General features: G+C 44.8%; 1 protein-coding gene across 1 annotated transcript in view; it reads right to left on the bottom strand.

Annotated features, from left to right (window-relative positions):
- The window catches only part of SLC22A3 (solute carrier family 22 member 3), an 858,705-nt gene that overhangs the window by 131,919 nt on the left and 709,752 nt on the right, over window positions 1-17,034 (bottom strand). The window contains exon 6 of the mRNA XM_078649172.1: window positions 4,133-4,230. Coding sequence (XP_078505298.1) covers window positions 4,133-4,230 — 98 coding nt within the window. The remainder of the gene's footprint in view (window positions 1-4,132; window positions 4,231-17,034) is intronic.

The raw sequence follows: 17,034 nt of genomic DNA, 5'->3' as shown, positions 1-17,034 counted from the left end.
GACCAGACTACAAAAGCCAATTCTTACACTGGGAAGGAAACAAGCTTCCGGGGACCGGTTTCTGGCATTACAGCCATCTTCGGCCCGGCTTGCTTGAATCCTGATGGTGCAATGAGCAAGGGACTCACATCTGAGTATACCCTTCCACGCTTAGGGTGGACAATAATATTTACAACAAGGGGTGGTGATGGACAGAGTCTCTGAATTAAGCAGAATACTCTCACCCAGTCAAGAGATCAGGGCTAGATCCAACACCGTTTTTTAGCTCATTGCACCATCCCAGTTTCAGAACCTGGCTGTATGCAAATTAGTCTGTCCCTGGCCCAGTGCATCATGGGAACAGGGCAGACCAGACTACAAAAGCCAATTCTTACACTGGGAAGGAAACAAGCTTCCGGGGACCGGTTTCTGGCATTACAGCCGTCTTCGGCCCGGCTTGCTTGAATCCTGATGGTGCAGTGAGCAAGGGACTCATGTCTGAGTATACCCTTCCACGCTTAGGGTGGACAAAAATATTTACAACAAGGGGTGGTGATGGACAGAGTCTCTGAATTAAGCAGAATACTCTCACCCAGTCAAGAGATCAGGGCTAGATCCAACACCGGAAGCTTGTTTCCTTCCCAGTATAAGAATTGGCTTGGTAGTTTGGTTTGCCCTGTTCCCATCATGCACTGGGACAGGAACAGACTAATTTGCATACAGCCAGGTTCTGAAACTGGGATGGTGCAATGAGCTAAAAAACGGTGTTGGATCTAGCCCTGATCTCTTGACTGGGTGAGAGTATTCTGCTTAATGCAGAGACTCTGTCCCTCACCACCCCTTGTTGGAAATAATCAATCTAGTCTAAGGCACTGCCCCTGATTCCTACCTCCCCAGCTTTGCCACCATAGTGTTCTGAGATACAGTGTCAAAGGCGGCAAAGAAGTCAAGAAAAATAAGAACAGGAACACCACCTTAGCCTAAGATTGTGCGTAATTAACTTTGGCCCGCTATCAGAGTTACCTCCATTTCTGTGTAATGGTCAAAAGCCTGCCCGAGCTTGATGATGCAGCAGGTTGTTGAAGGTAAACTCAGAGATATGTATATTGATCTCTCTTCTGCGAGCTTGGTGCAGAAAGGCAGAAGAGATATTGGTCTATAAATGCTTTAACACCGTGTAATACGATGATGAATTCTTCAGCAGAGGGATAATGCTAGCCTTTCCCAACTAGTCAAAAGCATGCCATCTTCAGAGGAACGACTGCCTAGCTCACAGACTGTGGAAGCCACTGTGTCTGCTATTAAATAAAGAATATGAGGTGGACTTCGGCTATCTGGAAAGGTTAGCAAGATACAGTATATTTCCATAATCAAGTTTGGAAAGAACCAGGGCAATAATGATTTGGATGCTAGCCTCTCTGCTCTCCTCTATTTCCTTGCCCCAACTGTTTCCAAAGACTGCTACCAGGTGGGAAAGCAGTCCTTTCTCTCCCAAGTCTCCTGTTCTATCTTTGTGTGTTGCACCTCATCTCCTATCTCATCTTTTCACAAAGGCACACCCACAGGATACCACATGAAACTTCACCTCTGGCACTGCTTCTCTGTTGACAGATTAAAGTTTGTCTGCCAGGTCGAGCAAAGGCAACCTCTGTGTGGTCATCTCTGCTTTGAAGCATTGGGTGCCCCTTCATCACTATTTCCCTCATCCCTTGGTGTACGCGTAGTGAGTCGGAGACTGAGCACAGCCAGTGCAGAGCAGAACAAGAAAGTCCAGTTCCCAAAGGAAGCAGTTGTTTTGGGAACTTAAAACATGTTCTCTATGAAAACTATTATTTTTGTCAAACATTTACGGATCCAGTAAGGTGATATTACCAAACATTCTGTGCTTTTGCTAAGAAGGATCACCACTTCTTGCATATTAATTATTGATGTACCCTAAACAGCTTTATAAATGGTGCTAGACAGTTGGTAACCCAATGGTGATTTTTAAGTCTTTTAGGTAGAATTTGGCCTGGTCTCTGTGGTGGGACACAACATTGCAAGGCATAACAAAGGGTATGTTTTTTTAGTCAGTTTAAATTAAATGTATCAGTTTTGTATGTTTATAACTGAAACTGTTACTATTATGACACAAGATTATACAGAAAATGTCATTATAATGATTGATTTGATTTTCAGTATGTAAGAGTCGTTTTATCTTAAATGGGCAAACCTTCAAACTGTTTTAAATCTCCATTTAAGTTTTTAAATCCTTATTTTAGACATAATTTTAATTGCCTTATGCTAATGGGCCTGCTTCCAACTGGATTTGTATGCAAAAAAGCAGGGTTTGGGGGCAGAATTATTATACGTTAACTCTCCTCTGCCTGGGTGGTAAGACTGTCTCCTCTTGTTTCAGTGCTTTTCACTGTGCATGTCTTCTATATTTCAGACATCTGCAATGCTGTTTCTCTACTGCTTTCATAGCACAAGGAATTAAACACAAGAAAACCTAGGGGTCTAAAGTATGGTACCTTTCGTACACTTAAACCGCAGCACCAGCTTGCTGGAAAACTCTAGTAGGGGTGGAAAACAGATGCAACTGAAATGAAGAGGTGTAAGTGATTGTGACAAAGAAACCCACTCGGTTTTGAGGATTCACATCAAACACTTGTATGATCAAATTCTATCATTTGGTCATCCTCAGGGGTCTGGTGTCTCTAGATCATTGAGACCCAAATGTCCCCTGTAGTGTAGCGGGGTCAGTGCCCACAAGCACTCAGTGACCAGTGATAGACTGAAGATGGGTATAGGTGCAGTGCAAAACTAAAAAGTGGTGAATTTAAAATAGAATAGAGGACAGAAAAATAGATTTATTAGGACGCTATCCTCTTCCTAAATAAAAACAGCATGAACAGTGCAAGGATGCAGTATGGGAGCAAATTACTGCATATCAGGCCAACATGTTTCAACCTCAAAGGGAAGGACCCAAGGTTTTCGTCAGGGCCCTGTTCACAACGTTGCTACTGCGTAGTGAAAAACAAATAATATATCTTCAGATATTACAGATACCAGTGTAGTAACCAAACAAAAGGATACAGCATTTGGGTTCAAAACTCCGCCGTGCAGAAGGTTCCAAACAGTGATCCTATTCTGCCGGGGAGTAGACCTCACCTCACCTGGACTCTGACTCAGGAATAAAGGGGAGGCCACGCTCTCTCCGTCGTTGCCCCAAGCAAAACGCTGAGACAGGGGGAGGCCTCCCCCTGTCTCAGCGTTTTGCTTGGGGCAACGACGGAGAGAGCGTGGCCTCCCCTTTTGTTTGGTTACTACACTGGTATCTGTAATATCTGAAGATATATTATTTGTTTTTCACTATGCAGTAGCAACGTTGTGAACAGGGCCCTGACGAAAACCTTGGGTCCTTCCCTTTGAGGTTGAAACATGTTGGCCTGATATGCAGTAATTTGCTCCCATACTGCATCCTTGCACTGTTCATGCTGTTTTTATTTAGGAAGAGGGTTTCTTTGTCACAATCACTTACACCTCTTCATTTCAGTTGCATCTGTTTTCCACCCCTACTAGAGTTTTCCAGCAAGCTGGTGCTGCGGTTTAAGTGTACGAAAGGTACCATACTTTAGACCCCTAGGTTTTCTTGTGTTTAAATCATTGCATTGGGGGTTCAACCTAGGCTTGGTCGTTAAACTCCCCTAAGACCCTGTTCTCCCGTCTTTGTAATAGCACAAGGAATGCCCAAAGAAAACAACTGTTCTACCAATTCAGTTTAAAAAGTCAGCACTTTGATATTTATAATAATTATGGCTATGTCTCTAAGCCAAAACTCCTAAGGTGAGCGAAAGTGGTAGTTAATGAAACCTAGCTACAGTTGTCGATTTGGTATACCTAAAAAGGCCTATTTCTCAAAATCCCTCTCTCAGTGTGAAAACAAAATAGTGGAGAAGGATGTCTATGGACATCATCTACCCAAGCCAGATTTTGCAAACCCCATAAAACCGAACACCTCTGTAAGACCACATTTTTCTTTAATTGTTAAATAATATAGTTTTGGTTTGTTCTTCAAATGATAATAGGCTTTAGAAATCCCAAGACTATTACAAAAAACATTTCAATATTAGTTATGAACAAATGAGGCTTTCAAAAAAATCTGACTTACCAGGCATACATGAGGATAAAAGTGCATTTTCTCATTTGTGATGTTCGAACAAGATCGAAAAAAGCTGGATTTGTGACCTCATCATCTGAAACTGTCAACTAGAGATGGGAAAGAGAACCAGTGTTATTAACTAATAGCATACTTTTTATATGCCAAACTGGAAGCTTGGACTTTCATTTACCAGCTAGTAAATAACCCAGAAAACAATATGCATACAAAATTTAGAGAGAATCTTAAAGCAGTTCACTATTCAAGTAGTATAGAGAAGCATTAACAGCTTTTTTAAATGTTAAAATAAACCTAAAAGAGCATGCTTTAATAAAATCATTTGGGGACAATTTCGAAAAAAAGCGAAGATACAAATGATCAAAATCTGTTATTGCCTCTTATGAAACTCCAGAGCTTGATTACTATCGAAGGACCTATCTGGAGACCAATTCAGAAACAGAATTTCTTAGATTCCTTTTTAGCTGCTTCTGAACGCTGAATTAAATGGAAGATGGTGCCCTGACATTAGACAGTTTGATTAGCACTGCAGGGTTTGTAGATACAACATTACATTTCTATTGCATTGAATCTGCATTTGTACTAGTTTAGCTCACATATGGAAATCTCTATTGCAGTCATATGAACATTTCAAGAAAAGTTACGCAAAAGGGTTGAGGCAACAGAGATCTGCAACTGTTAACATACGTGGCTAGTTGTTCTTGTGATGGTGCGTGTGAAACCGGGGAACACAACCCTATCTGTTCCCTCTTGGGCAAAGCCCAAATTACAAAGCGAATTGAATATGGAATCAGCACCCATCAAGGAAATATCATAATCAGTCTTTTTTGTCTTGAGTGAATCAGAAGATAGTTTTCATAATAAACAGGTCCGGACTTTAGTGATGATCGTATTCAATTCAAATGTACATGTGATTTCTCTTTTAGCCAACGCGTTTCGTCTCGTAAACGAGACTTCTTCAGGGCTCAATAAACTGTCTTTACTAATTCAAATACGAAATAATTGTTCTTGTATCAGTAACGTAGCATTTAGTATTCTGTCATGTTCTTGCTGTGTCTTGTATATACAAAAAGAGGCATGGTGGCCAGAAACGGGAAACAGCATCAGCGGTTCAGCAGCACCAGGTGCAAACACAGGTTATGCCAATGCAGAACTCTATATTGGAATTGGAATTGGAAGGTTCTTATATAGCGCATGGCTACTCGGGAGCATCCCAGCGCTTAAAAAAGATGGAAGTTGATGCAAAGACTAGGAAAAAGAGAAGGGTGGTTTATGGCCAGGGAAACAATGAAGTTTTTAGTTGTTTTCGGAACATCAGAAGGCTGGGTTCTAGACGGAGTGATAATGGTAGGGCGTTCCATAGTTTTGCTGCATTTCGGGAGAAAAGGCGGTCCCCAGATCGGGCTTTATTGGTCCTGGGCGTTATGAGGAGGTTTTGATGGTTGGACCGAAGGTGCCTGGTTGGAATGTATGGTTTGATCATATCCTTCAAAATGGGGGGGCCGTTCCCCTGAAGTGTTTTGTGGACCAGACAGAGGGTCTTGAAATGGATTCGCTCCTTTATGGGGAGCCAATGTAAGGCCCTTAATGCAGGGGCTGCGGTGATACGACGGCTGGTTCCGGTGAGTAGCCTTGCTGCAGAGTTTTGAGCTATCTGCAGTTGGCGGATCACTGAGGCGGGGGCTCCTAGGTAGAGAGCATTCCCATAGTCCAGCTTAGAAAGAATGAGGGACTGGACTATGGTTTTCTTCGCAGTTTCCGGCAACTGGGGGAGAATTTTCCGGATTGTTTTTATTAGACCGAAGCACGTAGCCACTGTCTTTTTCGCCTGAGTTTTAAAGGAGAGCTCTGTGTCAAGCCAGATCCCTAGGCTTTTTATCTCCGCTTTGGGGGTGGGTCCGGGTCCCATACAGGGAGGCCACATGGAGGGGGTTGATGTGGATGATTGTCGCACACTCTCATTAAATTCACACTAATTTTGGACGGTATGTGTGCTGCTCTGCATTAATACCTGCTAAGTATTATTGACCAACTTTTGATTATGGCCTAACACCACATGGGCTATTAGGACTGCAGTGCACACTACTTGAATGAAAAAAATTCTTAAATGTTCAAACCATTTCTCCAATTAACCAATAATATACAATGTCATAACATTTATTTAAATCATCTTTAGATCATGAACATAAACATTATTCATACAATGACTTCAAATTTCAATCATATACATTATTATTATTTGCAAATTTGTCTGAACCACCACCCAATGCATTTCGGGACTTCTTTGTCCCTTCGTCAGGGGTTCCAGTAGTCAACTGCAAAAGCAACAAGGAAACAATATAAAACGATGCCATATCGCATATTATGAGATCAATCATCAAAATACATCAACATGAAATGTATACTAAAACGTTCACATAGATGTTTCTTAACCAACACTACAACATTTTCCACTGGTGCAATCTAAAGCACTGCATGTATAATCATATGTGAACAAACGTGAAAGTGCTCATGCTAAAAATTGCCCAACCACCAAAGATGAAAACATGACAAAAACGTACCTCGCAAATATGTAAAATACTTATATCTGAAATGAAAGTAAGTCCAAAGCATCACTTTAACCAATCACGGCGAGGTGATGAAAAATACTACATAAATGACGTACTAATACCCTGCTCACCTTTTTGAGCGATCCTAAGACTTGGTTCAAACAACCAATCACGTGGTCAGATGCCGACTCTGATAAAAAATAAAGTGTCTGTAATCAGTGACACAATCCTACTGCAAAGAATCCATGACATGTGTAGTACCCGCCAACTGCTCACCTCTATCGTAGCAGGAAATCTCAAAGCCGAGAGTCCATCAAATTAATCATCGGTGCCTGAAGAAACGTAAAGGTAACATCAGTACCTTTAAAATATTAACCGCTCGTTAAATTACCAAACCAAACAGACCCTCCTCGCTTACCTCCTAGACGCGCCGAGTGCCTTCCAAACTCATCCGCCTGGCTGTATGATGCACTTCCGTGTCATCGTTTACAGCTTATAACTATCACTACCGGTGAAGCTTCCACCATGAACATGGAAAACAGACTCTATCTGACTACAACAGAAGAGTTGAGGAACTACACCAAAAACGCTAGTGTACACGCGAGTGTGAATGAATGAAAATTCACACTTATAAAAACTAGGTTCTTCGAAATCTACCACGTGCTTAAAAGACGGTCATCACTAATAAAGATTACAAAACACTGAGGAGCGAGCAGTGTATTCAAATTAAAAAACTTTATCAACAGACACAAAACGCGCTATGTGAATATAACATAAGGGGAGTGACAGAAAAAAGAAGAGTGACAGAAAAAAGAGAAAATAGTGAAATAAACTAAATAAATCCCTGCCTGCTATTTACAACTTGAAATGAATTAACATAAATAAACCTGCCTACTATTTACAACTTATGCATTCACAATATGTATACATCAATGTCATTCATCAAACCCTATAATTTGATTGCAATATGTGGTGTTGCCATATGTTCTAGAGTGTGTATATGTGGGATTCGTTGAGGCGATTTGAGGCTGTCCTCCTGCCCATATATTAAAGAAAACAGCTGAATTCAAATTTATCATTAAGCCCCCCTGGGGTCAAAGTTTGTAATTTTTTGATCCAGAAGGCCTCTCTCTGGAGGAGTGCCTGGTCATTGTCTCTACCTGCATAACGGGCAACTGCTTCGATGATCTGACATTTCATCTGCGCAATGGTGTGTCTCTGTTCGATCCAATGTACAGCCAATGGAGACGTGCGGTTTTGATTACGTATCCTACTCTTATGCTCTGATACTCGTATTTTAAATTTCCTTGTGGTTTTACCAACATATAGTAGCCCACATGGACATTTGATCGAGTAAACAACGAATTCAGTATTGCAGTCAGACGTGTGATATAACGGAATTTTTTCACCAGTTCTGGGATGTAATAACGTGGTCCCTAATATCATATTATTGCAATTGTTGCAATTCCAACATTTAGTAGTACCACGAAATGAACCACTTTTTAGTTTGGCTTTTGCTGGTTTTGTTAGAAATTCTTTGAGATTTTGAGCTCTTGAATATGCACATAATGGTTTTTCAATGAACAAATTCCCAAAATCCGGTTCCACTTCCAACAGTTCCCATCTGTGCAAAAGGATCTTTTTGATGTCTCTAGAGGCTGATGAATATTTTGAGACAAAAATCATCCGGTTCGTGCTGGTTTTTTCTTTTTTAGTCAATAGAGAGCTTCTTGTCATGTTGTTTACTTTCTTCAGTTGTGTGTAAGCATGGGCGTAAAATCCGCTCCGCTCGCGGATTTTTCGGATTTTCGGCAAATCCGCAATCCGCGAACGCTCGCGAATTTGTCGAAAATCCGTGAATCCGCTCGCGGCGGATTTTTTGCTTGGTTGCGGCGCGCGGCGTGGTGCACGGCGTTCACTTTCCGTCATTTTAGCGTTTGCCGAGTTGTTTTTCTTTGCGAGTGACGCGCCATTTTAGATCTTGCTGCGTGTTCCCGCGGGAGTTTGTCGCCCGCGAATACGTACTCGCGGCTTGCCACCTTGCACAGCACACCTCGCGAGAGTTCGCAATTGCGAACATGTAGTTGCGGCGGAAAGGAACAATCTCGCACTTGCGAAATAGAGATTTTGCAATTTCGCACAAGAAAATCACCAGCAAACAGGATAAACCTTCAGAAAATTATGATTTTTATCAGAATCACTCCTCAGGTTGACATTTGCATGGCCTTTTTTTTTGCAAGGAGTCCATTTTGGGGGCGGGGGGGAGGAAGGAAGTGCCCCACAGTCTCCAACTTCCTGTTCCTGTCCAGCAGGCTCCTCCCAGTGCTTTGTCCATCTCCTGGTCACTTTCATTTGGATCTGGAGCTGGAAGGATTACTTTTTGTGGGTGCTGCTGGATATTTGGATTTGAGGCCTTTTTGACTGTCTTTGGATCACTTTTGGATTAGAAATCAACTTTCACAAGTAAGTTTGTTTGGGGCATTACAGTTGCTGCAAGTACAATTTTGGAACTTTTTCAGAAAATTAAATAAATTATATTGTGGGTAGCCACAGTATCCAGTAGGACCAGGGTTGGTTATGGGTGCATGATACAACTGTTTTGTTGAATTTAAACACCATTGAGGCCATGGATGGGCTGGGATTGTGCAGATTTTATTGTTTTTTGTCGTTTTTTTGGGCCTGCTGGTGTGGCCCTTTGCCCAGGGGTGGTGAGTGTTGCATGTGCCTAGTCTTTCTGTGGGGTGTCTTCTTGAATTTAAACATAATTGAGGCCATGGATGGGCTGGGATTGTGCTTATTTTATTGTTTTTTGTCGTTTTTGGGGGGCTGCTGGTGTGGCCTTTTGCTTGCCCAGGGGTGGTGGTGGTGCATGGACTGAGTGTGCCTGTGGTGTTGTCTCACTCTCTTTGATGTAAACATCATGGATGGCATTGGATTGTGGTGATTTCTGGCTGTTTTCTGTTTTTTGGGGGTGTACTGTTGATGTGGTCTGGCCATGTGGGTGGTGGTGGTGGCCATCTTGAGTGCTGGCTGGTACAGGCAACATGTGCTTGGGGTGTAAGGGGGCCATTTTGAGGAGAGGCAGTGTCTGAGGCCTGCACTTATTTTGCCTACTTTTCATCCCTTATGCCCAGGGGTAGTGAGTGTTGCATGGGCCTAGTGTTTCTGAGGGGTGTCTTCTTGAATTTAAACACCATTGAGGCCATGGATGGGCTGGGATTGTGCTGATTTTATTGTTTTTTGTCGTTTTTTTGGGCCTGCTGGTGGGGCCCTTTGGCCAGGGATGGGTGGTGAGTGTTGCATGGGCCTAGTCTTTCTGTGGGGTGTCTTCTTGAATTTAAACACCATTGAGGCCATGGATGGGCTGGGATTGTGCAGATTTTATTGTTTTTTGTCGTTTTTTTGGGCCTGCTGGTGTGGCCCTTTGCCCAGGGGTGGTGAGTGTTGCATGGGCCTAGTCTTTCTGTGGGGTGTCTTCTTGAATTTAAACATAATTGAGGCCATGGATGGGCTGGGATTGTGCTTATTTTATTGTTTTTTGTCGTTTTTGGGGGGCTGCTGGTGTGGCCTTTTGCTTGCCCAGGGGTGGTGGTGGTGGTGCATGGACTGAGTGTGCCTGTGGTGTTGTCTCACTCTTTTTGATGTAAACATCATGGATGGCATTGGATTGTGGTGATTTCTGGCAGTTTTTCTGTTTTTTGGGGGTGTACTGTTGATGTGGACTGGCCATGTGGGTGGTGGTGGTGGCCATCTTGAGTGCTGGCTGGTACAGGCAACATGTGCTTGGGGTGTAAGGGGGCCATTTTGAGGAGAGGCAGTGTCTGAGGCCTGCACTTATTTTGCCTACTTTTCATCCCTTATGCCCAGGGGTAGTGAGTGTTGCATGGGCCTAGTGTTTCTGAGGGGTGTCTTCTTGAATTTAAACACCATTGAGGCCATGGATGGGCTGGGATTGTGCAGATTTTATTGTTTTTTGTCGTTTTTTTGGGCCTGCTGGTGTGGCCCTTTGCCCAGGGGTGGTGAGTGTTGCATGGGCCTAGTCTTTCTGTGGGGTGTCTTCTTGAATTTAAACACCATTGAGGCCATGGATGGGCTGGGATTGTGCAGATTTTATTGGTTTTTGTCGTTTTTTTGGGCCTGCTGGTGTGGCCCTTTGCCCAGGGGTGGTGAGTGTTGCATGGGCCTAGTCTTTCTGTGGGGTGTCTTCTTGAATTTAAACACCATTGAGGCCATGGATGGGCTGGGATTGTGCAGATTTTATTGTTTTTTGTCGTTTTTGGGGGGCTGCTGGTGTGGCCTTTTGCTTGCCCAGGGGTGGTGGTGGTGCATGGACTGAGTGTGCCTGTGGTGTTGTCTCACTCTTTTTGATGTAAACATCATGGATGGCATTGGATTGTGGTGATTTCTGGCAGTTTTTCTGTTTTTTGGGGGTGTACTGTTGATGTGGACTGGCCATGTGGGTGGTGGTGGTGGCCATCTTGAGTGCTGGCTGGTACAGGCAACATGTGCTTGGGGTGTAAGGGGGCCATTTTGAGGAGAGGCAGTGTCTGAGGCCTGCACTTATTTTGCCTACTTTTCATCCCTTATGCCCAGGGGTAGTGAGTGTTGCATGGGCCTAGTGTTTCTGAGGGGTGTCTTCTTGAATTTAAACACCATTGAGGTCATGGATGGACTGGGAATGTGCAGATTTTATTGGTTTTTGTCGTTTTTTTGGGCCTGCTGGTGTGGCCCTTTGCCCAGGGGTGGTGAGTGTTGCATGGGCCTAGTCTTTCTGTGGGGTGTCTTCTTGAATTTAAACACCATTGAGGCCATGGATGGGCTGGGATTGTGCAGATTTTATTGTTTTTTGTCGTTTTTTTGGGCCTGCTGGTGTGGCCCTTTGCCCAGGGGTGGTGAGTGTTGCATGGGCCTAGTCTTTCTGTGGGGTGTCTTCTTGAATTTAAACATAATTGAGGCCATGGATGGGCTGGGATTGTGCTTATTTTATTGTTTTTTGTCGTTTTTGGGGGGCTGCTGGTGTGGCCTTTTGCTTGCCCAGGGGTGGTGGTGGTGCATGGACTGAGTGTGCCTGTGGTGTTGTCTCACTCTCTTTGATGTAAACATCATGGATGGCATTGGATTGTGGTGATTTCTGGCAGTTTTTCTGTTTTTTGGGGGTGTACTGTTGATGTGGACTGGCCATGTGGGTGGTGGTGGTGGCCATCTTGAGTGCTGGCTGGTACAGGCAACATGTGCTTGGGGTGTAAGGGGGCCATTTTGAGGAGAGGCAGTGTCTGAGGCCTGCACTTATTTTGCCTACTTTTCATCCCTTATGCCCAGGGGTAGTGAGTGTTGCATACTTGCATGTCCCTAGTCTTTCTGTGGGGTGTCTTCAATGTAAACATCATGGATGGCATGGGATTGTGCTCATTTTTCTGTGTTTTGTCGATTTTTTGGGGTGTATAACTGAACTGATGTTCCTCTGTCTTCCATTGCTTTTAGGTGCACAAGAAGACTCAATAGAACCACCAGTGCCAGGAAGAAGTCCTGCAGCGGTGTGTGCAGCATAACGTCACGCGACGTCACGTCTGGACACAGAACCCTCTGCAACTCGTGCAACTGCTGCCTGCTGACCTGCTCTGAAGAAGATGGCCCCAAAAAAAGTAACCCGTAGCTCCTCTAGCAAGAAAGGTGCCAGTAAGGAGCAGAAGAAGCAAGTTACCAAGGACACTGGTGTGCCGCCCGCCCCTTTTTTTGTGAGTAAAAAAAAAAGTATGCCTGCAGCAGCTGCAGCGGGATCTGCTGGGGACCAAGCTGGCAGCAGCACCCCCGCTCCATTGGGCTCAGTGCCACCACCACCACCACGCCAACTTAAGTCCAAGCCCTTGAGTGCTGCAGAGGCAGCCAGTATACTTCTTCAATCACCATCGACCAGTGATGTTGGCTCATCGCAAGAAAGCAGCAGCAATGTCCCTCAATCAACACAGGTTGTTGTAGCTCATCTGACGAGTGTTGAACAACCACAGCGGCAACAACAATCACATGTGCAAGTACAAGCCCAAGTACATGTGGAAGGAGAGGCAGCGCAAGGAGATGCGCATGCAGAGGTGCATGGAGGGTCACAACAAGTGCCCACAATAGTTGTTCCTCCCGAAGTAGGGGCACATCAGGAAATCGACAATCAAGGCGAGGTATCATTTGAGGAAGCCACTCCTCCTGATGATCCTTCATTGTCTTCCACAACCCTAGCAAGGAAGAGATCAAGGGTGGTGTCTACATCCTCTTCAAGCACACCTCCTTCTGATGATACGGATCAAACTTGGGAACCAGCACCACAGCCGTCTGAGAGTGAGGCACACCATGATCCAACAAAGGTACTTAAGCGTAAAAGGAAGCTCGTCCAAAGTCTCAGACTTATGGAGTGTGATGAGGCTCAACAAGAAGTGGCGGATACTGCTGCTGATGAAGACTCTGCCAACGACGACCCAGTCATCATAAAGGTCACTGCAGCCCCAGCGGGCATGCAGCAAACAGACATTTTGACCCTAGCCCGAAGAGCTGCTGCGCGTGATGATGATGATGATGATGTTGTCGATGAGGAGGCAGTGGAAACACCACAATCATTGGAGTTAAGTAGTACACCAACTCGTCCCGCTTCCATATTTCTTTCTGGCAAGAAGAGACCTGCGTCAACCTCGACCTTAATTAGTGGCGGTGAAAGTGGAAAACGTACAAAAGTTGGCCAATCCAGATCCTCCACTTCATCTGGCATTAGCTTCATGACCACCACCACCACCAGTATCGCCGCCTCCTCCAGGTCCCACAGACACTTCAAGTCCCCAGTTTGGGACTTCTTTACTGTTTGTCCCAAAAATCCAAGGTTTGCCATTTGTACCCTTTGTAAGCTTGCAGTTGGTCGTGGTAAGCCAGGTAGCAACTATGGTACCGGCGGCCAGAGTGGTCATCTTGACAGAAAGCACGGTGTCCAATGGTTTGCGCACCTAGCTGCGATCAAGAAAGGCCAAAATCAAGGAAACGTTGATGTTTCATCTGATGTTGACGAGCAGGAAGAAGACGTGTCAAACACTTCCCTTACACCCAGTACCCCTCTCAGCAGCACACCCAATGTGAGGCACACTAAGAGTGTTGGAGCGAGTGAGACACCAACGCACAAAAGTTCACCAGCGAGCAAAATTGGGTCAACGAAGTCATTATCAGCCCGTAAATGCTTGGTCCAGGGCAACATTAGAACAATGCTTACTTCAGAGGTGCCATATGAACGCAACCACCCACTGACGCGTCTGTATAACACTAAGCTGGCTAAAATGCTAGCTGTGGACCTTCTACCTTTTTCTTTTGTAGAAGCGGTAGGTTTTCTTGAATTAGTTGCAACGCTCTGCCCTAAATGGAAGGTTCCGAGCCGGTTTTATTTTGCCAGAGTTGCGGTTCCAGCACTACATGAAGATGTGCTGCAGGCGATTGGGGCAGCTTTGCAGAAGAGTGCTGTTCACACAATACATCTGACAACAGACATGTGGACCAGTGGCCCAGGCGATGATTACATGTGCATCACTGCACACTGGGTCTCTTTTTCAGGTGTTATAGCAAAGCTAAACGCAGGTGTTGACCCGGACCAAGTTTTCAAAGCTGCTCGGAAACATGCAACACTAGCCATGTTTGCCTTGGAGAAAAGTCACACAGCAGAAAACCTTTTGGAAGAGTTTGACAAAAAGGTGTTGTCAATGCTATCCCCCCTAAAACGCAAGATTGGTTATGTTTCCACGGATAATGGCGCCAATGTAGTTAAGGCCATGTCACAGGGTCACCATGTTAGAGTGCCGTGTTTGGCGCACTGTATCAACCTGGTAGTTCAAAAATTCTTGAGTGATAAAGAGAGTCCAGCGTTCGAGGTAATGGCCACCTGCCGCAAAATGTGCAACCATTTCAGCCATTCTTTTAAGGCCCGGAAGCATCTGCGGAGACTGCTACTTCAACGTGGAATGCCAGTGAAAGCACTCATCCAGGAGGTGGCAACACGTTGGAACTCAACCTTCTACATGCTTGAGCGTCTGCATGAGCAGTATACGGTACTCGATCACTATTTCTTGACAGAGGCTACATCTCAGAAGGAGGACCTGCGGATGAGTAAGGCGCAATGGGCCATAGTTAAAAGCCTGACAGACATGCTTCGTCCTTTTGAGTTCTTCACGCGTGCAGTCAGCCAGGAGGACTGTAATTTGGGAAAAGCTATCCCATTGTTGTGCATACTGGAGCACCAACTGATGGCGGTTTCTTCTGAGTTTGAAAAAGATGAAAAAAAAAAAAAACATTTCATTTTGTCTGAGAAATTATTACATCGCCTACGTGGTGATGAACGTCTTAAAAACATCAACTCAGATCAGCATTACATTTGTGCTACTATTCTGGATCCACGCTACAAAAAGGCGCTGGCAGACAACGCATTCTTTCCTTTCGCTGATGCAGATGTTCAAAAGTACAAACATTGGTTAGCCTGGTCAGCCAAGAGGTTTGAAAAAGAACGGCAGGTTATTGAAGGAGAAGCCAGTACATCAGCATCAGCATCAGCAGGCCATCCGCAGTCACAAGAATCCACTTCTGCACCTGTGGCTGGGGCACAAGTGACCTCTCAGCCGTTAAAGACACCGGCAACTGGATCATCTGCACCACACACAATGACAACACTAACAGTGGCTGGGGAGGAGGATTGGCTAAGTTTGATGGGGTATGGTTCTCTAAAAAATGTCACAGGCACAGCAAAAAGTAAGCAAAGTGGAGGAACAGTTGATGACCTTGAGTCGATGGTGCAGGACTATCTGAATGACTCAACAGTGGTCTTTCTTAATGAGGAGCCATTGCAGTATTGGCATGGCAAAAAACAATTGTGGCCACAGCTCTACAACCTGGCTATAAACTATTTGTCTTGCCCACTCGCAAGTGTGTCTTCTGAACGTGTTTTCAGTGCTGCTGGTGGCATTGTAACTGCCAAACGGAGCCGCCTATCGCCCAAAAATGTGGAGCGGCTGACAATGATCAAGATGAATCAGCACCTCATACCACCAGATTACAAAGTGCGAGAAAGCACGCCACATGAAGACGATGAGGACAGCAACGTAGATGAGGGGATTTTTTCTCTGTTCGGTGCCACTGACCTCATCCAGCCTGAATTCGCAGAGTATGATGACGAAATCTTGTTCTTATTCCCTGACACCGAGCCCTGAAAATGAGACAATCAATCAAGAACTTTCTTTTTCGTCCTTATTCACTTTTATTCCTGTGTGCTTTGTGTCTCTCTTTCTTTGTTTTGCACAGTTAATTTAATTCAAACTTTAATCACCTAATCCCAAAAACAAGACCATCATCAGAACTGTCTTCACTTGTTTGCTTATTGATTTGAAGGTGCCGCAGTCTACATTCCTCAGGTTCACAAGTTCTGAAGAACATGCTCCTCTATCCTCCTCCTCCAGACTGCGATTTCCCTCCAAGCAGAGTGCTGGATTACGCACAATGAAGAAAGACTCAGCACTTGTGGGGGTGTTGTACTTCTTTGCGGGTGAGTTGACGGTTTTGGGCCCATTGCTGTGAAGCTCTAATAATGGACAAAAGTGTTTTGGACCAAATATGAGGTGGAAATTTCTTGCCGTTTTTGCTGACTTGCTTGCCTTTGAGGTGCTCTTTGGCGGGGTTCCGGGGGTTTGTGTGTAATTTTTGGTGTCTGTCGAAGCACTGCTGCGACAGTCTAATCTTGATTGCATTTGCTTTTCAGGAAATCCGTGGTGGAAAACAGGAGTTATGATGATTGATGATGACCTAGCTGCACAGCGCGTTACTTTGGACCGAAGGCCGAGAGATATTGTAAGTATGAGATTTAGCTTTTTCGCTGTTTGGGGGTGTTGTCGGGTGTTTTTTTGCGGGTGGGTTGGCGCCGGCGGGTCTTGCCTGGGGCATTCCTGGGAAGGTCTAATACCGGATACAAGTGTTTTGGACAAAATCCATAAGGAACAGCCTTTTTTTTGCCATTTCTTCAGACATCTTGCTCAATGTAGCGTTTTGGGGGGCTTCCTGCTGTTCGTGGGTGGGTTGCGGCCGGGGTCTCTGTCGAAGCACTGCTGCGACAGTCTAATCTTGATTGCATTTGCTTTTCAGGAAATCCGTGGTGGAAAACAGGAGTTATGATGATTGATGATGATGACGACCTAGCTGCACAGCGCCGCGTTTGGACCGAAGGCCGAGAGACATTGTAAGTATGAGATTTAGCTTTTTCGCTGTTTGGTGGTGTTGTGTCGCGTGTTTTTTTGCGGGTGGGTTGGCGGGTCTTGCCTGGGGCATTCCTGGGAAGGTCTAATACCG

This window comes from Lissotriton helveticus, chromosome 6 (genome assembly GCF_964261635.1).
Source record: "Lissotriton helveticus chromosome 6, aLisHel1.1, whole genome shotgun sequence".
Taxonomy (NCBI): Eukaryota; Metazoa; Chordata; class Amphibia; order Caudata; family Salamandridae; genus Lissotriton; species Lissotriton helveticus.
Note: the sequence above shows the minus strand (reverse complement) of the source record. Positions and strands in the feature narration are given on the sequence as shown.